Source organism: Gorilla gorilla, chromosome 23 (genome assembly GCF_029281585.2).
Source record: "Gorilla gorilla gorilla isolate KB3781 chromosome 23, NHGRI_mGorGor1-v2.1_pri, whole genome shotgun sequence".
Classification (NCBI taxonomy): Eukaryota; Metazoa; Chordata; class Mammalia; order Primates; family Hominidae; genus Gorilla; species Gorilla gorilla.
In genome coordinates, this window is record NC_086018.1 from 20661593 (window position 1) to 20684242 (window position 22650).

Genomic DNA, 22650 nt, shown 5'->3' on the forward strand with positions numbered 1-22650 from the left:
GGGGGGAGGGTGGCGGCTCGATGGGGGAGCCGCCTCCGGGGGGCCCCCCCGCCCTGTGCCCACGGCGCGGCCCCTTTAAGAGGCCCGCCTGGCTCCGTCATCCGCGCCGCGGCCACCGCCCCCCGGCCCTCCCCTTCCTGCGGCGCAGAGTGCGGGCCGGGCGGGAGTGCGGCGAGAGCCGGCTGGCTGAGCTTACCGTCCGAGGAGACGGCGGCGGCGGCGGCGGGGCTGTGGGGCGGTGCGGGAGCGAGAGGCGAGGAGCGCGCGGGCCGTGGCCAGAGTCTGGCGGCGGCCTGGCGGAGCGGAGAGCAGCGCCCGCGCCTCGCCGTGCGGAGGAGCCCCGCACACAATAGCGGCGCGCGCAGCCCGCGCCCTTCCCCCCCGCGCGCCCCGCCCCACGCGCCGAGCGCCCCGCTCCGCCTCACCTGCCACCAGGGAGTGGGCGGGCATTGTTCGCCGCTGCCGCCGCGCGGGGCCATGGGGGCCGCCCGGCGCCCGGGGCCGGGCCTGGCGAGGCCGCCGCGCCGCCGCTGAGACCGGCCCCGCGCGCAGCCCGGCGGCGCAGGTGAGGCCGGCCGCGCCATGGTGGACCCGGTGGGCTTCGCGGAGGCGTGGAAGGCGCAGTTCCCGGACTCAGAGCCGCCGCGCATGGAGCTGCGCTCAGTGGGCGACATCGAGCAGGAGCTGGAGCGCTGCAAGGCCTCCATTCGGCGCCTGGAGCAGGAGGTGAACCAGGAGCGCTTCCGCATGATCTACCTGCAGACGTTGCTGGCCAAGGAAAAGAAGAGCTATGACCGGCAGCGATGGGGCTTCCGGCGCGCGGCGCAGGCCCCCGACGGCGCCTCCGAGCCCCGAGCGTCCGCGTCGCGCCCGCAGCCAGCGCCCGCCGACGGAGCCGACCCGCCGCCCGCCGAGGAGCCCGAGGCCCGGCCCGACGGCGAGGGTTCTCCGGGTAAGGCCAGGCCCGGGACCGCCCGCAGGCCCGGGGCAGCCGCGTCGGGGGAACGGGACGACCGGGGACCCCCCGCCAGCGTGGCGGCGCTCAGGTCCAACTTCGAGCGTATCCGCAAGGGCCATGGCCAGCCCGGGGCGGACGCCGAGAAGCCCTTCTACGTAAACGTCGAGTTTCACCACGAGCGCGGCCTGGTGAAGGTCAACGACAAAGAGGTGTCGGACCGCATCAGCTCCCTGGGCAGCCAGGCCATGCAGATGGAGCGCAAAAAGTCCCAGCACGGCGCGTGCTCGAGCGTGGGGGATGCATCCAGGCCCCCTTACCGGGGACGCTCCTCGGAGAGCAGCTGCGGCGTCGACGGCGACTACGAGGACGCCGAGTTGAACCCCCGCTTCCTGAAGGACAACCTGATCGACGCCAATGGCGGTAGCAGGCCCCCTTGGCCGCACCTGGAGTACCATCCCTACCAGAGCATCTACGTCGGGAGCATGATGGAAGGGGAGGGCAAGGGCCCGCTCATGCGCAGCCAGAGCACCTCTGAGCAGGAGAAGCGCCTTACCTGGCCCCGCAGGTCCTACTCCCCCCGGAGTTTTGAGGATTGCGGAGGCGGCTATACCCCGGACTGCAGCTCCAATGAGAACCTCACCTCCAGCGAGGAGGACTTCTCCTCTGGCCAGTCCAGCCGCGTGTCCCCAAGCCCCACCACCTACCGCATGTTCCGGGACAAGAGCCGCTCTCCCTCGCAGAACTCGCAACAGTCCTTCGACAGCAGCAGTCCCCCCACGCCGCAGTGCCATAAGCGGCACCGGCACTGCCCGGTTGTCGTGTCCGAGGCCACCATCGTGGGCGTCCGCAAGACCGGGCAGATCTGGCCCAACGATGGCGAGGGCGCCTTCCATGGAGACGCAGGTGAGTTCCTCACGCCACGTGCGTGGGCACACCTGTACGGGGGAGGAAAACCATAGACAAGTAGGGGATACAAAACAGAAGTTGGGAGGGAGGAGTGGATAGTTTTGAGTGATTATCAGGTGCACTTGTGGTTCACGCGGATCCTGCACCCGAACAAACTCCATCCCCTCCTCCTTCCTGAATGCATATTGTTAGTGTTTGGAATGGAATTGGGTTGAGGATGGTCTTGTGAGGGATGGGAGGTGGTTTGTTCCTTTGGTTCTAGAGCAATGTGTTTGTGAAGTACAGCTTGTGAGTTGGAGGAAGATGCTTCAGGCAGTAACCTCCTTGCTATGTGCTCTCTCCATGCCGGGCAGTGAGGATGGCATAAAAGCCGGAGTCATCTCTAGCGCCCACATCGGATGCTGTTAGCAGGGACTGATTTATGTCTTGGGCATTCCCCGCCACCCCACTGATCCTGTTCTGGAGGGATTATATGACACGTTTGTGAAACCTGAGATATGCTAGCTGCTCCTAGGCCATAGAAGTGTCAGGTTTGCTTGCTAACCAGCAGTCCTGAACACAAGTCACAGCAGGTGAGAATAGGAATTAGAAGGAAGTGAGGCGACAGGCAGTTGTGACTCAGTGGGCCACCGAAAATCAACTGCATGGAGATTTTATCTGGGGGTGAAGCAGAGCCACACCCGTTCTGATCTGCCTGGCTTTGATGGGAGGCTTCACCCATGATTATTCACCACCAGGCTCCTCCATGGTGGTAACCCAGCCCCATTTGCTGACCCTCCAGTGTGCTCCTGCTGGCTCATCTTGCCAAGGATAAGCACCCACAGGTGCTTATTTGGGGCCCCCAATCTGTGGTCAGATTCTAGCACTAAGATTAAAACTGTGGGATTGTACGCCTAACTTCTGTGCTAGATGCAAATACCATCAGGCATTTTGGGTCATGGGACTATGTTTTGAGATCCAGACACAGTTTGCCATTGGGGTAAGGAAAGGGTGTGTGTGTGAGGCTGTCGGGAATCTTTTGGAGTCCTGGTCCCTGTTAAGCTCATCTGGTTTTCTGCTTCATTGATTTTTCTTTTTCTGCTGAGGGAGGAGTTGAATGTGCTTGGTTTGTCAGAATCCTCTTGAAACGAGTGAGGCTATTTTTGGCTCTTAGAGCTGCTGCCTTTTTGTGGTGGGCACTCTGTCCTGTTTGTTTTAGGTACTTCCAGTTGCTGATCTTCCATTTGCAGCTGGAGTTTCCTGTGGTGCACGGCTCCGACCTGCCGTCTGGCCCGGCTGCATTCCCCAAGTCCCTATGTGGGGGCGGGGTGGAAGGCTGTACTATTCAGAAGCCTGCTTTGCAGGCACATCAGCTCGTTCGGGGTCTGGAGGATTGCCTTGTGGTTACTGGGCACCAGCCTTGTCTGGCCAGCTGTTGGTCAGGTGAGCCAGCTTGAACTGGCCCTCAGTGCCATGGTGCAGGCGAGTTATTAATAAAGAAGAAAATGAGAGGTTTTTAGGGAGATGTGCAAATTGAAATTGATAGTCTTTGCTGGTGGAGAATTCTGGGTTTCCAGAACCTTGGGCCTAGCCTTTCCTACAGCTCCTATAGACTTGGCCATGTTGGCCACATCACTAGACGCCGAATGCAAGTCAGTAAATGAAAATAGGAATTATTATAGAGGGATGGAAAGCCCAGTGCCTTGAGTCACACAGGGCAGGTCCTCAGGAAATGGCTGAGGAGGTAATTTTACCACTTGGACCCACTTTTAGGACTTTCTAGATTCTTCTCCGAATGTCCTCAAGGTCCCACAGTCTCTTTCCCTTTAGGTTTTATTTTTTCCCCTTAAATGTTTTGTTTGTTTTTTGTTTTTAAGAGACAGGGTCTGGCTCTGCCATCCAGGTTGGAATGCAGTAGTATGATCATAGCTCACTGCAACCTCAAAACTCTTGGGCTCAGGTGATCCTTCCACCACAGCCTTTTCAGTAGCTGGGACTGCAGGCTCAAACCACTATACTGGGCTAATTTTTAATTTTTTTTTTTTTGTAAATACAGGGTCTTGCTGTGTTGCCCAGGCTGGTATCAAACTCCTGGACTCAAGCATTCCTTCAGCTTCAGTCTCCTGAGTAGCTGGGGTTACAGGGATGAGACACCTCACCAGGCTTCTTAGACGTTTTTAGTAACTAAGGTCACTTAAACATTTTTAAAAGGGATTATTTTCCCTCAGACAGTTTTTCTTTTTTAAGACTTACTTTTTTTAGAGCACTATTAAGTTCACAGCAAAATTGATCGGGAAATATAGCAATTTCCCACATACTCCCTACCCCTACACCCCCACAGCCTCCCCAGTTAACATGTCCCACCAGAGGGGCATGTTTGTTACAGTCCATGAACCTACCTGCATTGGTGCCTCATTATTACCCAAAGCCCAGAGTTTACATTTGGGTTCACTCTTGGTGTTGTACAGTCTATGAGTTTGGATCCTGTTATGTTTTAAAACTCCTGCTTCTTTTAGCCCTGGGCACCTTGACACTCTGCCTAGCAGTTTCCCCTGACGTGGGTCCATGTATGGCAGGCATGGAAAGAGGAATCCTCACTGGCTCAGCCATCTGTCTCTGCCTGTTTACTGATGTTCTTTAGAGGGCTGTGGAGCCTGCTGGTCTGAAAAGGAACAATGAGGAAAATCACTCATGGGGGTGGGAGGGGGGGAGGAAGTCGCCCTAATGCTCTGCAGTGGCAGATGTGGTGGCCCAGATCTAATAACCTCAGAATCAGTCTGTTTGGATGAATGGACCGTCCCATTTCCAAGTTGAGGGCCCCTCAAGGGAGGGGGCCGAAGCCATCCCTGGGCACGGTGACAAAGTGCTTCCCGTAGAGCCCCTCATGGGCTCATCTGTCGCCCTGGGGTGGGGCTGCCCATTTACAGGTAAAGACACAACTGGGAAGTGGCAAGGCTGGGATTCTGGGTCGCTGTGTGAATGCAGAGCTGTTCGGTTTGGAATGTGGTGGCCCTGCGGTGTTCTTCCCACTACCCCACACTGCTACCTGCAAAGCACAACTGGGGAGGTTCAGGGGGTCCTTCCAGTCTTTGCACCCTGGGCCCGCCTGTGGGGGTAATGATAGACGGCTGTGAGCCCTGCTGTAAAACTATGCAGAACCCGGCTGGGCGCGGTGGCTCAAGCCTGTAATCCCAGCACTTTGGGAGGCCAAGGCGGGTGGATCACAAGGTCAGGAGATCGAGACCATCCTGGCTAACACGGTGAAATCCCGTCTCTACTAAAAATACAAAAAATTAGCCGGGTGTGGTGGCCGGCGCCTGTAGTCCCAGCTATTCGGGAGGCTGAGGCAGGAGAATGGCGTGAACTAGGGGAGGCGGAGCTTGCAGTGAGCCGAGATCGCGCCACTGCACTCCAGCCTGGGCGACAGAGCGAGACACAGTCTCAGAAAAACAAAAAACAAACAAAAAACTATGCGGAACTCACAGAAGGAGAGTGTGGTTCTCTTTGTTTTGTTTTGTTGTTGTTTTTTTTTGAGGCGGAGCCTCGCTCTGTCGCCCAGGCTGGAGTGCAGCCGAGCGATCTCGGCTCACTGCAAGCTCCGCCTCGGCTTCACACCATTTTCCTGCCTCAGCCTCCTGGGTAGCTGGGACCACAGGCGCCCACCACCACACCCAGCTAATTTTTTTGTATTTTTAGTAGAGACGGGGTTTCACTGTGTTAGCCAGTATGGCCTCGATCTTCTGACCTCGTGATCCGCCCGCCTCAGCCTCCGAAAGTGCTGGGATTACAGGCGTGAGCCACCGCGCAAGGCGGATAGTGTGGTTCTTGCGATCTGGGAACTTACAAGTTACCGGAGGAGAGGGAGAGGCACACATGTATGTGCTCAAGGGAAGTGAGATCAGAGAAGCTTCCGGAAATGGCAGGACTGAAGAGGACTTGATCAGTCAGCAGAAGTTGGAGGGCAGAGAGTAGCCGTTTGCCCTAAGGAAAAATGGCAGCAAAGGCCTGGGGCCACCCACGTCTGCCCTGTGATTCTAGACTGTGTGCTTTTCTTTAAATGGTAAAATATGCTTAACTTAAAATTTACCATTTTTGTAACTTTTAAAAAGTTTGGTAAAATGCACATAACAAAAGTTACTGTCTTAACCCTTTTAAATTGTTTCTTTGGGTAAGGCCAGTCAAGTGAAGCAGTGGAACATTTTAACCATTTTTATCCATACAGTTCTGTGGTGTTGACTACATTCACATTGTTGTACGACCATCACTACTATCCATCTTGAACTTTTTCATCTTCCCAACTGAAGCTCTGTACCCAATAAATAATAACTCCCCATTCTCTGCCCCCAGCCCCTGGCACTGCCATTCTCCATCTGTGTCTCTGAATTCAGCTATTATAGATACCTCATGTAAGTCCAGTCCTGCGACATTCGTCTTTTTGTGATTGGCTTATTTCACTGAGTGTAATGTTACCAGTGTTCATCCATGTGATGGCAGAAATTGTGTGGATTTTTTTTTTAATGGAGTTTCACTCTGTCGCTGGAGTTTCACGCTAGGCTGGAGTGCAGTGGCATGATCTCTGCTCACTGCAGCCTCTGCCTCCCCAGTTCAAGCTTCAAGCTTCAAGATTCTCCTGCTTCAGGAGTTCAGGATTCTCCTGCTTCAGCCTCCCGAGTAGCTGGGATTACAGGTGTGCACCACCACGCCGAGCTAATTTTTGTATTTTCAGTAGAGATGGGGTTTCGCCATGTTGGCCAGGCTGGTCTGGAACTCCTGACCTCAAGTGATCCACCCGTCTTGGCCTCCCAGAGTGCTGGGATTATAGGCATGAGCCACTGCTCTGGGCCAGCTCTGTGCTTTTTGAAGGCAGGAATAACTGGTTCATTTCTGGGTGTCCCGGGAGCCTGGTTCTGAGCTTTACACATAGCACATACTGGAAGAGCCCTTCCTCCTTTTCATAGCCCATGGGGTCAGGACTGGGGACTTTTACTGATCATTGGGAAGTGACTTATCAATTACTCGGTCTTTTTCTCATTTCATCCCTGTAGTTTACTTTCTGAGGATCTTTTTTTTTTTTTTTAAGTGGCTTAAAATACCTTTTTTTTTTTTTTCCCCATGGTTCTCTGGTTGGCTAGGCAGTTTTCCTGATGTGGGCCGACTGGGCTGAAATAGGATGGTCTAGTTAGCCTCACCCACACATTCTGTGATTGCAGGCTGATTGACATTGGGGAGGAGGGGCTGTCTTATTTGTGTTGCAGCTGGCTCGATATCAGTTGGGACAGCAGACGTTTCTCCTTCTCTTTCTCTCTCTCTTTTTTTTTTTTTTTTTTATAGGGATTGGAGCTCCCTATGTTGCCCAGGCTGGCCTCGAACTCCTGGGCTTAAGCAATCTACCCACCTCAGCCTCCCAAAGTGCTGGAATTACAGGCGTGAGCCACCACACCCAGCCTCCTCCTTTTTCTTTTTTTCCCCCATTGAGACATAGTAATTGTACCTATTTAGAGGGTGTGATATTTTGATACATATCTGCAATGCATAATGATCAGATCGAAGTGATTAGCATATTCATCACCTCAAACACATTTATTATTTGTTTATGCTGGGAGGTCTGAGGAATTCTTGATTCAAACACCCAGCCCAATGTGCCTGTCAACTTTCTTCCAGGTGTCAGTTGTGAGACAGGACAGATCTTGTATTTCTTCATGGACTTCCTGTGAGTGGCTGCCCTGTGTTTTCACATTTTTATTAAGCAGCTTAATTTGCCCTTTGGATTCCGGTGATGTGTTGGCGCCAGAGTGACCACTGCATTGTTTTTCCCTTGGGTGATGGGCTGGACTGGCAACCAGTTTGAGTGAGTAACTGTGGGGCAGAGAAAGGTCACCTGGGCCTGGAGTTGGCTCCATCGTCATCTCTTAAGGCCAGAGCCTCGTGGCCACCTCTCAGTTGAGTACAGGCTCCTTTCCATGGATGGAGACAGAGTGGGCAGATCTGGGTGGAGTCTGAGGCCGCTAAAGGCATCAACAGCACAGAAGCAGAGTCTAGATCAAATTTTACAAGCGTTCTCTGGTTCAGGAAGGCTGACTTGTTTTGGGAACAGAATGGAGCATTCTGAAACATTTCGCTGAAGAAGGAGCTGGGAGTGCTGTTGATTTGACTGGGTTCAGGGGAGCATGCCTTATCCATGACTCCCTTTTGCTTAGTTTGTTGCTTCTAGCTTTATAGCCTCCTTCCTTCCTTGGTTGGAAGTCCTGTGGCTGGGAGGGCTTGTGTTTGTGACTGCTGACCTCACCAGGACAAAGAGCCCAGGTGAGCTATGTGCTTGAGCACACTTGGGAGAGGACACAGCAGTGCATGAGGCCCAGGCTGCAGCTCACCCCTGTGGTTTGAGAGGGTCCCCTGTTTAGAGTGAATGAATGGGCATCTTGGAAGCTTTCTCAGGTTACCAAAGAGTAGGTCTGAGTTTTGGCTGAGGCTGCTGCTGAGGCTGTCAAGACTCGGGGAGGGGGGGGAGTGGATTAAATTAACTGTGAACCCCAGGGAATATCTTGACCCTGGCTGGAATACAACTGTTGTGGCTCAAGTAGGTTTTTTTTTTTTCCCCTTTTGAAAAGTGTAGTTATTTTAATTAAAATACAATATCCATGTAACATGTTAGAAGTTTGTTATTTTTATTATTGTAAAATTTATATTATATTTTTTATTTTTTCAAGACGGGGTCTCACTCTGTCACCTAGGCTGGAGTGCAGTGGCACGATCTAGGCTCACTACAACCCCCGCCTCCCAGGTTCAAGCGATTCTTCTGCCACAACCTCCCGAGTAGCTGGGATTACAGCTAATTAGCCCAGCTAATTTTTGTATTTTTAGTAGAGACAGGGTTTCACCATGTTGGCCAGGCTGGTCTTGAACTCCTAACCTCAGGTGATCTGCCCCCCTCAGCCTCCCAAAATGTTGGGATTACAGGCCTGAGCCACTGCGCCCGGCTGAAATTTATAAGATGCACCATTTTCTCCATTTTTAAGTGTACAGTTCAGTGGCGTTAAGTACATCACCTTGTTTTGCAACCATCACCACTTGTCAATTTCTAGAACTTTTTCATCTTCCCAAACTGAAACTTCATATCCATCAGACTTTAACTCCCCATTCCCCCTCATCCCCAGCTCCCGGAAGCCACCGTTCTACTCTGTCTCCATGATTTTGCCTCTCCTAGATGCCTCATGTAAGTGGAGTCTTATAATATTTGTCCTGTGTCTGGCTGATTTCACTCAAGCAGGGCTTTGAAGTTCCCCAGGGCGACACTCTCAGTCTTTTCTGTTTTTCTTTTCTTGAGACGGAGTTTCGCTCTTATTTTGCCCAGGCTGGAGTGCAATGGCACGATCTCGGCTCACTGCAACCTCTCCCTCCCAGGTTCAAGTAATTCTCCTGCCTCAGCCACCCAAGTAGCTGGGATTACAGGCGCCTGCCATCACACCCGGCTAATTTTTTTTTATTTTTAGTAGAGACGGGGTTTCACCATGTTGGCCAGGCTGGTCTCGATCGTTTGACCCCGTGATCCACCCGCCTCGGCCTCCCAAAGTGCTGGCATTATAGGCATGAGCCACCGCTCCTAGCCTAGCCCTCTCAGTCTTAAGACTGAGTTAACTCCCAGCTCTGATCCATCACAAGGGTGTTCTCTTCCGGAAAACACCCGTTAGCAATGGCGATCTTCCCTGGGCCTTCACGCCCTTAGCTTTGAAGTGGCCCAGAGTATTAGTTTGCCAAGGCTGTCCCATAACAAGATACCAAGACTGGGTGCCTTAAATAACAGAAATATATTTTCTCACACTTCTGGATGCCAAAAGTCCAAGATCAAGGTGCCAGCAGGGTTGGTTCCTTGGAGGGCTCTCTTTGGCTTGCAGGTGCCATGGTCTTGCTGCCTCTGCACATGGTCTTTTCTCTGTGCATGAACTCCCCTGGCATCTCTCTGTGTCCAAATTTCCCTTCTTTTTTTTTTTTTTGAGACGGAGTTTCACTCTTGTCACCCAGACTGGAGTGCAATGGCACAGTCTCAGCTCACTGCAACCTCCACCTCCCAGGTTCAGGCAATTCTCCCACCTCAGCCTCCCGAGTAGCTGGGATTACAGGTGCCTGCCAACACACCTGGGTAATTTTTGTATTTTTAGTAGAGACGGGGTTTCACCATGTTAGCCAGCCTGGTCTCGAACTTCTGACCTTAGGTGATCTGCCCTCCTCGGCCTCCAAAAGTGCTGGGATTATAGGCATGAGCCACTGCACCCGGCACAAATTTCCCGTCTTAAAAGGACACCAGTAAGACTGGATTAAGGTGGGCAGTAAAGACCCCTGCTTTAACTTAATCAGTTCTTGAACGGGCTTATTTCCAAATACAGTCACATTCTGAGGTACTGGGAGTTAGAATGTCAACATATGGGGAGTGAGGCATGGTTTACTTCGTAACACTTGGTGAGTCCGTTACTGGGCAGCAGAGGAAAGGGCTGCCAGGCAGAGGGAGATGGTGCTTGTGCCGGCTCCCTCAGATGTGTTAGGAGGAGTGTGAGCCAAGCGTCCTGTGGTTTTAGGCAGCCTAGAGGGGCCTAGAGGACACTGAGCCAGGCATCAGGAGGGCTGCGTGCTAAAGCTTCATGTGCTGCCATCTCTCTCCACATCCAGAAAGTAGGGGTGGGAACAGGTCATTGCTAAGGTTCTTTCCTTAGCTTCTTTAATTTTTTTCTTTAAATTTAAAATTTATTACTTTTTTTTTAATAGATAAAGGGTCTCGCTCTGTTGCCCAGGCTGGAGTATAGTGGCATGATCATAGCTCACTGTAGCCACAAAGTCTCGGGCTCAAGCGATCCTCTCTCCTCAGCCTCCTGAATACCTGGTACTACAGGCGCGTGCCACCATGCCTGGCTAATTTTTAATTTTTGTTGAGACAGGGTCTTGCTTTGTTGCCCAGGCTGGTCTCAAACTCCTGGCCTCAAACGATCCTTCCTGCCTCGGCCTCCCGAAGTGCTGGGAATAATTACAGATGTGAGTTACTGCACACAGCCTGAATTTATTATTAACACAACTTTTTCCATCTCTTTTCTGTTTATCTTGGTTTATGTCTCCCTTATTAAAAACGAAGGCAACCACCTCTCCCTATCCAATTGCTCAAAGGTATTTATTGAGCATCTACTTTTTGCCTGACACTATCTTTGTGGAAATCCTTTCTTCCTTATTCGTTGATTTATGGAAAGGCTGATCTCCAAGGGCCTTGTCTTTAAAACAACAACAACAACAAACAAACAAAACCTTTCTAATGTCAAAGCATTTTCCCCTGCGTATCTTTCTTTAACGGTATATTTGCAGCTGTTTCCTGTTAATCCTTTGTCTATCTGGCTTCCTTTTTAGGGTGATGGGATCCTTAAGCACAGAGTATGCCCTGCTGTAGTGTCCTGCAGGATGGGCCACACTCTGGCCCTTTAACAGTGTTTGATGTGACGATGCACCTGAGCCCATGGAGGTCTGTGTCTCGGGCTCCGTGGGTGTTTGCAGATTGAAGATGGAATGATACACACCATCTCTGAGATTTTTATTTGCTCAGACCTTCCCCAGTTCTGGCCCAACCCCGCTTAATCACGTCTAATAAGTGGTGGTGGGTTTTTGGGGGCCTAGTGATACAGGTGGCCCGGCGATGAAACGTTGGCTTTGGAGATTATCCCGCTGGTTCTGTTTCCTTCTTTGCTGATGATTGGTACTCCCTGGCTCACCCTTAGAGAACTTCCCGAATCCTCAGACTGGGGCCTGCTAATTAGCTGTGTTGGGTTCTAGCTCTCACTGCCACAACTTTGCAAAATGACTGTAGATGTGGATGGTGGCTGGTGCCCATGGGCAGAGTAATCAGCACATTCATAGACCCACCTTCCTGGGGCTGGGGTGGGAAGACCAGACACCCCACTGAAGTAGTAAATATGACTTTCATGGAGGCTGCTTCATGGGCCCTCGAAAGTTTCTTGTAAAGTGGCTGGAGCAGGATTATAATTATACTCCCTGCACTGATTGAGTCTGAGGGGGTATGAGACACTCTGGCCTGGAGTAACCTGCCCAAGGTCAAGTGGTTGGTGGAGGGGCTGGCGCTGCCTCTCTCCTCAGACTGAGTGGTTGTGTTAATCACATGAGAGCAGACACAGAATGACTTTGCGGAGGTGGAGGAGACCTGGATCATTTGCTCAGCAAACCAGTTTGGGGCACCTGCTGTGTTGGGCACAGATGGTGCTCAGTACAGTCAGGCAGGCCTTCCAGCAGGTCGGCTTTGGTCTGGTGGGAAGACAGCCTCATTAACCTAAGTGCCATGATAGAAATCAACTGGCCCCAGCCTTTAGTCTGGGTCTTGAAGGTGTCAGCTGTCTAGGAACATGTTTCCCCTCTCTTATTTTGCAAATCTCCAAGATAGGGATTTCCTGACTCTTGATAGCTCCTTCTGGGACACTTTGGTAAGGCTTCTCCAACAAGTTGTGTGGCAAGGGGCCCAAGAAGACAGAACTGTTGGAGGGGCGCTGCCCATCCATCTGCTTTTCCCACCAACAGTCAAGGGCTGTGAATGCTGACCAGCTGCTGACAGTGGTCTGTTGTGCAGGTTCTGGGAGGGGCAGAGGGACGAGGTCTGGCTGGGAAGATGTAGCGGAGATACACAGAGGTAGCCGGCTGTGTGTGCACAAGGCCAGGTGCAGGGCCCAGAGAGCCAGGTGAGTGACCAAGGAGCACTGGGAAGGAACCATCTCCAGGCAAGGCCAGGACACAGCCAAGGGGACCCCAGAAGAAGAGAGGGGAGCCTTGTGCAGCAGTCACAGAGAGAGAGAGCCAGGCAGAGCAAGGAATTGAGCAGCCCGGGGAGATCCTTGACTCAAGTGCCACTGTTGGCTCAAGAAGAGCTTTTGAAGATTCACTTCACTTTATTTTATTTTATTTTTTTTAGAAGTAAATTTATACTTTTATTTATTTTTCTTTCTTTTCTTTTCTTTTTTTTTCTTTTATTTTTTATTGATCATTCTCGGGTGTTTCTCGCAGAGGGGGATTTGGCAGGGTCATAGGACAATAGTGGAAGGAAGGTCAGCAGATAAGTGAACAAAGGTCTCTGGTTTTCCTAGGCAGAGTGTTTGTGTCCCTGGGTACTTGAGATTAGGGAGTGGTGATGACTCTTAACGAGCATGCTGCCTTCAAGCATCTGTTTAACAAAGCACATCTTGCACCGCCCTTAATCCATTTAACCCTGAGTGGACACAGCACATGTTTCAGAGAGCACAGGGTTGGGGGTAAGGTCACAGATTAACAGGATCCCAAGGCAGAAGAATTTTTCTTAGTACAGAACAAAATGAAAAGTCTCCCATGTCTGCCTCCCTCTACACAGACACAGCAACCATCCGATTTCTCAATCTTTTCCCCACCTTTCCCCCCTTTCTATTCCACAAAACTGCCATTGTCATCATGGCCCGTTCTCAATGAGCTGTTGGGTATACCTCCCAGACGGGGTGGTGGCCGGGCAGAGGAGCTCCTCACTTCCCAGCAGGGGCAGCCGGGCAGAGGCGCCCCTCACCTCCCAGACGGGGCGGCTGGCCGGGTGGGGGGCTGACCCCCCGACCTCCCTCCCGGACGGGGCAGCTGGCCGACCCCCCCACCTCCCTCCCGGACGGGGCAGCTGGCCAGGCAGAGGGGCTCCTCACTTCCCAGTAGGGGGGGCCGGGCAGAGGCGCCCCTCACCTCCTGGACGGGGCGGCTGGCTGGGCGGGGGGCTGACCCCCCCCCACCTCCCTCCCGGACAGGGTGGCTGGCGGGGCGCGGGGCTGACTCCCCCACCTCCCTCCTGGACGGGGCGGCTGGCCGGGCAGAGGGGCTCTTCACATCCCAGACGGGGTCGCGGCCGGGCCGAGGCGCTCCTCACATCCCAGACGGGGCGGCGGGGCAGAGGCGCTCCTCACATCCCAGACGGGGCGGCGGGGCAGAGGCGCTCCCCACATCTCAGACGAGGGGCAGCCGGACAGAGACGCTCCTCACTTCCTGGATGGGATGGCAGCCGGGAAGAGGCGCTCCTCACTTCCTAGGTGGGATGGCGGCGGGGCAGAGATGCTCCTCACTTTCCAGACTGGGCAGCCAGGCAGAGGGGCTCCTCACGCCCTAGACGATGGGCGGCCAGGCAGAGACGCTCCTCACTTCCCAGACGGGGTGGCGGCCGGGCAGAGGCTGCAATCTCGGCACTTTGGGGGGCCAAGGCAGGCGGCTGGGAGGTGGAGGTTGTAGCGAGCCGAAATCACGCCACTGCACTCCAGCCTGGGCGCCACTGAGCACTGAGTGAGCGAGACTCCGTCTGCAATCCCGGCACCTCGGGAGGCCGAGGCTGGCGGGGATCACTCGCGGTTAGGAGCTGGAGACCAGCCCGGCCAACACAGCGAAACCCTGTCTCCACCAACAAAATACGAAAACCAGTCAGGCGTGGCGGCGCGCGCCTGCAATCGCAGGCACTCGGCAGGCTGAGTCAGGAGAATCAGGCAGGGAGGTTGCAGTGAGCCGAGATGGCAGCAGCACAGTCCAGCTTCGGCTCGGCATCAGAGGGAGACCATGGAAAGAGAGGGAGAGGGTTCGGCATGAGAGGGAGACCGTGGAAAGGGGAGGGGGAGAGGGAGAGGGAGAGCTCACTTCACTTTAAAGGCCTGACATGCTTCCGTGTTTAAAGTGCTGTTGGGGTCAGTTTGTATGCCCGTAGAGTAGGGAGAGATTTTCTGCACATGACGAGGTATTGATGAGCATTCGAAGCAACCTACAGGCAACATATGTTGACAGTGCAGACTTTGAAGGGAAAAGATCTGGATTTGCACAGAGACCTGGCACTTGCCACTGTGTGGCCTCGCACAGGGACTTAATTCTCCCTTGACTTCTGTCAGCTGGAGAGGGTGACCCTTCCCCTTGGGGGCTTCGTGGGAGTAGCGGGTGCAGACCATCTGGCCTCCTGTCTGGTCTCATAGAGTCTCCTGTTCATGTATCTAATGTCAGTTGATTGAACATCACTTAGCAAAAAATCTTAAGAAGAAATGCATAATTTAGTATGGACATTTCACTCACTTGGCTCAGCCATTGTATAACCAGTATGAGCTCCGGGGGGACCCAGGGGTGTGCCAGGGCCCTCATTCTCCTCCTATAATCCTCCTGGGCTGAGTGGAGTTCTTACATTTTGAAGGTTATGCAATGGACTGCATGTTTGTATCCTTCTGCAAATTCCCCTTTTGGGGAGAGGCTGAGTTGCCCTGTGCTTGAGGGAGCTGGGCAGATGGTACTTTGTGTAGCCTGCTGCATTTTGCAGAATGTCTTCTCTCACAGGGGTCCCTGTGGAGGAGTGACAGGAACCCTCTTAGCTGAGTGTTGGGAGGTTTTAGGTGGAGGGCTCAGGTCACCCCCAGGGCTCATTTGACTCCTACCTTATCTGGGTAGATAGGATCATCTTTGTCCCACAGTCCTTCCCAGTATTGTGAAGTGATGCATTGGCGTGAGCCCAGGGGTGCCAAGGGTGGGCTGGCAATGCCCACATCCAGTTCTCTGTCCCTGAGGCATGGAGGTGGTTGTGTTGGACTCAGAGCCGCCGTCTGACTGGTTGGAAGCCCTGCTCTGATTTTGTGAATCACCCTAGTTAAGTGGAAGCTCAGCGTAGCCTGTTCCCTCTGTGGGGGTGTGCAGAAGCACTGTTTATTTTTGCCCACATCTTAGAGTGATAAATGGAACTCATTTATGAATTTTGACTTCCAAAAGCTTTCCACTTTCTCCCTTAGGAACATGGATAAAAATTGTCCACATTTGTTTTTGGAGACATGGATTGTTACCTGAAACCTACTTTTCAGATGTTCTTGATGTGAAAACTATTGCCAGGCTGGGCGTGGTGGCTCCTGCTTGTAATTCTAGCATCTTGGGAGGCTGAGGTGGGTGGATCTCCTTTGAGATGGGGTCTCGCTCTGTTGCTCAGGCTGGAGTGCAGTGGAGCAATCTCGGCTCACTGCAAACTCCGCCTCCCAGGTTCACGCCATTCTCCTGCCTCAGCCTCCCGAGTAGCTGGAACTGCAGGCGCCTGCCACAACGCCCAGCTAATTTTTTTTTTGTATTTTTAGTAGAGACGGGGTTTCACCGTGTTAGCCAGGATGGTCTCGATCTCCTGACCTCGTGATCCACCCGCCTCGGCCTCCCAAAGTGCTGGGATTACAGGCGTGAGCCACTGTGCCCGGCCAGGTGGATCTCTTATTCCCAGGAATTTGAGATCAGCCTGGGCAACATAGCAAGACCCCATCTCTACAAAAAATTTAAAAGTGAGCTGGGCATGGTGGCATGTGCCTGTAATCTCAGCTATTCTAGGGGCTGAGGCGATAGGATGGCTTGAGCCCAGGAATTCAGGGCTGGAGCAAACTATGATTGCACCACTGCACTCCATCCAGCCTGGGCGACAGAGCAAGCAAGACCCTATCTCTAAAAAGCAAATAAATAAATACACATAAAAACCATTGCTTTTTTTTGGCCGGGAGTGGTGGCTCATGCCTGTAATCCCAACACTTTGGGAGGCCGAGGCAGGCAGATCATCTGAGGTCAGGAGTTCAAGACCAGCTTGGCCAACATGGTGAAATGTCGTCTCTACCAAAAATACAAAAATCAGCTGAGCAGGCTGAGAGCAGTGGCTCACGCCTGTAATCCTAGCACTTTGGGAGGCCGAGGCAGGCGGATCACCTGAGGTCGGGAGTTTGAGACCAGCCTGACCAACATGGAGAAACCCTGTCTCTACTAAAAATACAAAATTAGCTGGGCGTGGTGGCACATGCCTGTAATCCCAGCTACCTGGGAGGCTGAGGCGGGAAAATCGCTTGAACTCAGGAGGCAGAGGTTGCAGTCATCCAAGATCGCGCCATTGCACTTGAGCCTGGGCTACAAGAGCGAAACTCCGTCTCAAAAAAAAAAAAAATATATATATATATATATATATATATCAGCTGGGCATGTTGGTGCATGCCTGTAATCCCAGCTACTCAAGGAGGCTGTGGCAGGAGAATTGTTTGAACCCGAGAGGCAGAGGTTGCAGTGAGCCAAGATCTTGCCACTGCACTCCAGCCTGGGTGACAGAGTGAGACTGTCTCAAAAAATAAAAACCGGCCAGGCGCGGTGGCTCGCACCTGTAATCCCAGCACTTTGGGAGGCCGAGGTGGGTGGATCACCTAAGGTCAGGAGTTCAAGACCAGCCTGGCCAACATGGTGACACTCCATCTCTACTAAAAATACAAAAAATTAGTTGGGCATTGTGGCAGGCGCCTGTAATCCTAGCTACTCGGGAGGCTGAGGTAGGAGAATGGCTTGAACCCGGGAGGCGGAGGTTGCAGTGAACCGAGATCGTGCCATTGCACTCTGGCCTGGTCAACGAGTGAAACTCTCAAAATTAAAAACAAATAAAATAAATAAATAAATAAATACCACTGCTTTTTTCATAACAGGTACAAATTTTAAAGAGAAATAAAAAAACATTGCCATCTTCAAATCTCCACAAAAATGGAAAGACTCCTGTCTTTCCATTCCAAAGTGCCAGTCAGCCACTTTCTGCAGTCGCCGTGATCCCTTCTCTCTCCCTCATTTTTAATGCGTGTTTTTTTAAATTGTAGTAAAATACACATACTCTAAAATGTACCATCTCAACCACTTCTCAGTGTGCAGTTCAGTAGTGTTAAGCCTCCAGTGTTTCATAAGTGGCAGAGTTGATGGGAAAACACTGATCTTCAGGAGGGGTTTTTTTCAGTGCCAGCGTCCCTCTGGATGTGCAGGCAGATAAGAAGGTGGCTCAGACACAGTCCTTAAATAGGTGCCAGGAGCCAGCAGGCCAGGGTGGGAGCTGGGACAAGCAGGCACCTAAAATAACGGTAACATAAGGCAGGTGGCGAGACTCTGTGGATGGATCAGTGCCAGGGGCTGTGCGGGAAGGGAAACCTTAACATCTGTCCTGTTTCTTAGGGGAAGAGGTTGTGGAGGGGAGGGTGTTCCAGGCAGGGAATGTGGGCAAGAGCTCGGAGGCTTGAAGCATTCAGTACAGTCGTCGCTTGATATCCGCAGGAAATTGGTTCCAGGACTCCCTTGGGCAGCAGTCCCCAGCCTCCTTTTTGACACCAGCGACCAGTTTCATGGAAGAAATTTTTCCACAGACTGGGGGTTAGGGGATGGTTTCAGGATGGGACTGTTAACAGCTCAGATCATCAGGTATTAGGTTCTCATAAGGAGCCCGCACAGCCTAGATCCCTCGCATACATAAGCCACAATAGGGCTTCTGCTCCTGTGAGAATCTAATACTGCTGCCGGCCTGACAGGAGGTAGAGCTTAGGCAGTAATGGAGCAATGAGGAGCAGCTGTAAATACAGATGAAGCGTCACTCTCCGCCTACCGCTCACCTCCCACTCTGCAGCCCAGTTCCTAACAGGCCACGGACTGATACCAGTTCATGGCCCGGGGGTTGGGGACCCCTGCCCTTGGGGATCCCAGAATCCTTGGATGCTCAAGTCCTTATGTAAAATGGCATAGCTAGCTTTTGCATATAACCTATACACATCTTCCTGTACACTTTAAATCATCTTGAGATTACTTATAATATAGTCATGCACCACATAACGACATTTTGGTTATTGATGGTGATCCCATAAGATTATAATACTGTGTTTTTACTGTACCTTTTCTACATTTGGTGTGTTTAGAAACAAATGCCACTGTGTCACAATTGCTTATGGTATTCAGTACAGTAACATGCTGCACAGGTTTGTAGCCTAGGAGCATTAGGCTGTACCACATAGCCTAGGTGTGTAGTAGGCTCTGTCGTGTAGGTTTGTGTAGGTACACTCTATGATGTTTGCATGAAGATGACATTGCCTAATGATGCATTTCTCAACATATCCCCTTTTAAGCAAGGTATGGCTTTATCTAATACAATATAAATGCTTTGTAAATAGTTGTTACAGTGTATTGTTATTACATTTGCATTATTCTTATTGTTGGTTATTTCTTTCCAAATAGTTTCATTCTGAGGTTGCTTGAATCTGCAGATGTGGAACTTGAGGCTGTGGAGGGCCAACTGTATGCTCAGAAAGTAGCAGGCTCTGGTTGGAGAGTTGGTATAAAATAAAATATGGGCAACAGGGAAGGTGAGGGATAGGAGAGTTGGGGTCATCCTATGTGGGTCTCCAAAGCCAGGCTGAGGGTGTTGTGCTTTCTTTGAGGATGATAGGGAGCCACTGAAGGTTGTTAAGCTGGAGAGGGGATGCCTTTGGAGCTTTGCCTTGGGAAGGTGAGTTTGGCAGAAGTGTGTGTGATGGTCCAGTGGGAGTCAGGTACCTGGAGCTTTTGTCTTGAGGGGTGGTGGGGAGGAATGGGGAGGGATGGAGAGGACAAGGAATATGAGCTGATTCTGGGGAGGGGGTGACAGAAAGGGAGGCTGTATGAGCCTGGGGATGGTGAGCGCTGTGCTGGCAGGTTTCAGGGCCTTTCGGAGAGAGGACCAGGCCAGGAATGGGGAGGAAGGACAGAAGCGTGGGTTGCGGAGGGTGTGTGGAGTGGGGGGCCGGAGCAGGCCCTCGGGCCTTGCGTCCTGGGGGAGGTCACGTGAGAGAAAGAAGTGGAGGAGTTTATGTTGCAGAAAGGCTAAAAGGAAGTGACTGTTAGGAGGTTATGGGATAAAGGGTAGAAGCCAGGCTCCAAGTGAGTGTAGGAGAGACCAGAGCACTAAATTGGACCGCAGTGTGCAGCATTCTGGCAGCAGGGAGGAGGGGGGTGGGGATTCAGGATTAGGGTCCGAGTGCTCCCCGAGTGTCCACCGTCGGCCTGCTCTGTTCCAGGGGCAGGGCCACATCTTTGTCTGTGTGCCGAGGAGGGGACTGGTGGGCTGGAGTCCCAGGGGGAGATTATTCCAAGTAGGGGCTCCAGAAAGATGAGTGATGTGTTTGGGTCTATGGGAAGGTTGGTGGCCCCCACAGAGAGGTGGCTGGGTTACTACTGAACAGCTATCGGGGTGATATGGCTTTGCAGGGGTCCAGTCCATGGGCCTGACGTGTTGTAGCTATGCTTTGAAGGCATTTTCCTGGTGGGAGGCCACCGCAGGTAAGGGGAGTGAAAGGGTGGCTATGGCTGCTGTTCCCTGTGGCTGGTGGCCATGGATAAGTGAAGAGGAACGTGGTGCTGGGCACCATGCTGGTGGTGCCTGGGGCAGAGCCTGGCCTTGTGGGGCTGTGGAGCAGGGTGAGGATCTGGGATCTAGGACTGCTATGCACCGGGCCGAATCATGATACCCAAGGGAGGCATCTTGTCCTGGAGCAGTTGCATGGGCCCGCCCTTGTTCCCTGGAGCAGCTGGTGAGGTACTGTTAGAATTTGGCCCTAACAGGACTGGGCACAGTAGGTCACACCTGTAATCCCAGCACTTTGGGAGGCCGAGGCTGGTGGATCTCCTGAGGTCAGGAGTTCAAGACCAGGCTGGCCAACATGGCGAAACCCAATCTCTATTACAAATACACAAAAATTAGCTGGACGTGGGGGTGCACACCTGTAATCCCAGCTACTCAGGAGGCTGAGGCTAAAGAATCACTTGAACCTGGGAGGCAGAGGTTGCAGTAAGCCAAGATCACACCATTGCACGCCAGCCAAGGCGACAAGAACGAAACTCCGTCTCAGAAAAAAAAAAAGAATTTGGCCCTAACAAATGCAGGTTGTGATTATTAACATAAGTCTGGTTTCCTCTCTCATGGCATTTCTTTAGTGGCCAGATGGTGTGAGTGGCTCCAGCAGACTCTTCTCTGTGCAAGAGCCAGGAAGGCTCTAGAAAGGAATGTCTGAGGAAGCATCGGAGACTGGGTCCCGCCATGCCTGTGTCATCTCCTGGCTTCCCCGGCCCTTGTGAGCCCCGCGGTTGCTTATTTATCCTGCTAAGGCCACAGTCTCAGGTTCCAGAAACTCAGGCAAGGAAGTCTGGGAAGGTTGATGGGGATGGGCTGGCGGGCTGGGAGAGGTGCTTTGTTCACTCCTCAGGAAGCTTGGGGCTTCTTGTGGAAGCATCTGCTGCTTTGGGCTGGGCAGCTACGCCCCTCAGAAAGCCAGCTAGGGGTCTGCCGCCTAATACCATGGGTGGAAACTATTGCAGTCAGCTGTTGGGATGCAGGGGAAGGTATTGGTAGGACTGGGGTGCCCTGTCTCCTTTGTCCCCATGAGTGCAGGGGATAGATCTGAAAGGAGAAGGGAAAATGGATGTTTTCTTCTTTGTCTCTCCTTTCTCCCTGCTCTCAAGTCTGTGAATTAATTGGAGTCATTCCCAAGGGAAGAGGGTCACTTTATTGAATTTTAAGACAAGGCGGGGCCAGGCGCGATGGCTCACACCTGTAATCCCAGCACTTTGGGAGGCCAAGGCGGGCAGATCATGAGGTCAAGAGACCATCCTGGCTAACACGGTGAAACCCCGTCTCTACTAAAAATACAAAAAAAATTAGCCGGGCGTGGTGGTGGGTGCCTGTAGTCCCAGCCACTCAGGAGGCTGAGGCATGAGAATGGCGTGAACTCGGGAGGCAGAGCTTGCAGTGAGCCGAGATCCACCACTGCACTCCAGCCTGAGTGACAGAGCGAGACTGCGTCTCAAAAAAAAAAAAAAAAAAAAAGACAAGGCATGACGGCATGACACTGACGAGACCTTGGACATCAAAGGCTGGAGCAGGACTTCCTCCTAGGGAACATCCTCAGATATGTAGATGTCACCGTGTGGGCTCAGACATCCAGGGTGGACCAGAGCCGGTGGCTTAGGTCTGGTGGTCTGTCCCTGACTGCACTTTTTTCAGAGCTGTTTTGGTTTGAAGCTCAAAGGGGGCTTTTTATTTATTTATTTAGAGACAGAGTCTTGCTCTGCTGCCCAGGCTGGTGCAGTGGCACACTCACAACTCACTGCAGCCTCAACCTCCTGGGCTCAAACAGTCCCCTCATCTCAGCATCTCAAGTAGCTGGGACTACAGGCATGCACCACCATGCCCAGCTAATTTTTAAATTTTTTGTAGAGACAGGGTTTCACTATGTTGCCCAGGCTACAAGAGGACTTTAAATTTTTTTTAATTAAAAAAAAATTTTTTTTGAAACAAGGTCTCGCTCTGTCGCCCAGGCTGGAGTGCAGTGGTGCGATCATGGCTCACCGCAGCCTTGGCCTCTCCAGGCTCAGGCGATTCTCCCACCTCAGCCTTCTGAGTAGCTGGGACGACAGGCACATGCCACCATGCCCAGCTAATTTTTGTATTTTTTTGTAGAGATGAGGTGTCTTCATGTTGCCCGTGCCAGTCTCAAACTCCTGGGCTCAAGCGATCCACCCACCTTGGCCTCCCAAAGTGCTGGGACTCCAGGCATGAGCCACCATGCCTGGCCAAGGGGGCTTTTCAAAGGCTGGGCTGGGCTGTTCATTTGGAAAAAAGGTTGGGGATGTTTTCACTTCACCAGGAGTTCTGCCAGTCAGCAGGCTGGTACATTAGGAGCCCAAGTTTTGCCTGGTGCTGGTGGACGTGTCCATGCCTGAGAAGCCGTAGTCTCCTAGTGCTTGGTGCTGCTAAGCCCAAGGAACAGAGTGGTTACAGGAAATGGAACATTTAGTCTGGCAGAGGCCAAGGGCAGCAGGTCCCTACTCTGGCTGCCCATGTAGTTAAAAAGTCACACACGTGCACAGCTGGTCTGATTAATGAGTTTGTTTTTTGATGTCACAGTTTCTGGGCACAGCAGAGCTGGCTCCTCTGCTTGGGGTCTCCTCAGGCTGCAGTTGAGGTGTTG

General features: G+C 52.5%; 1 protein-coding gene across 2 annotated transcripts in view; it reads left to right on the forward strand.

Annotated features, from left to right (window-relative positions):
• Window positions 1-472: 472 nt before the first annotated feature.
• The window catches only part of BCR (BCR activator of RhoGEF and GTPase), a 137241-nt gene continuing 115063 nt past the window's right edge, over window positions 473-22650 (forward strand). Inside the window, exon 1 of one of the 2 annotated variants that reach the window (XM_063704630.1) lies at window positions 473-1861. In XM_063704630.1, the coding sequence (XP_063560700.1) occupies window positions 583-1861 (1279 nt within the window). In that variant the 5' untranslated portion in view covers window positions 473-582. The remainder of the gene's footprint in view (window positions 1862-22650) is intronic. The other variant, XM_031005674.3, reaches the window with a different exon arrangement.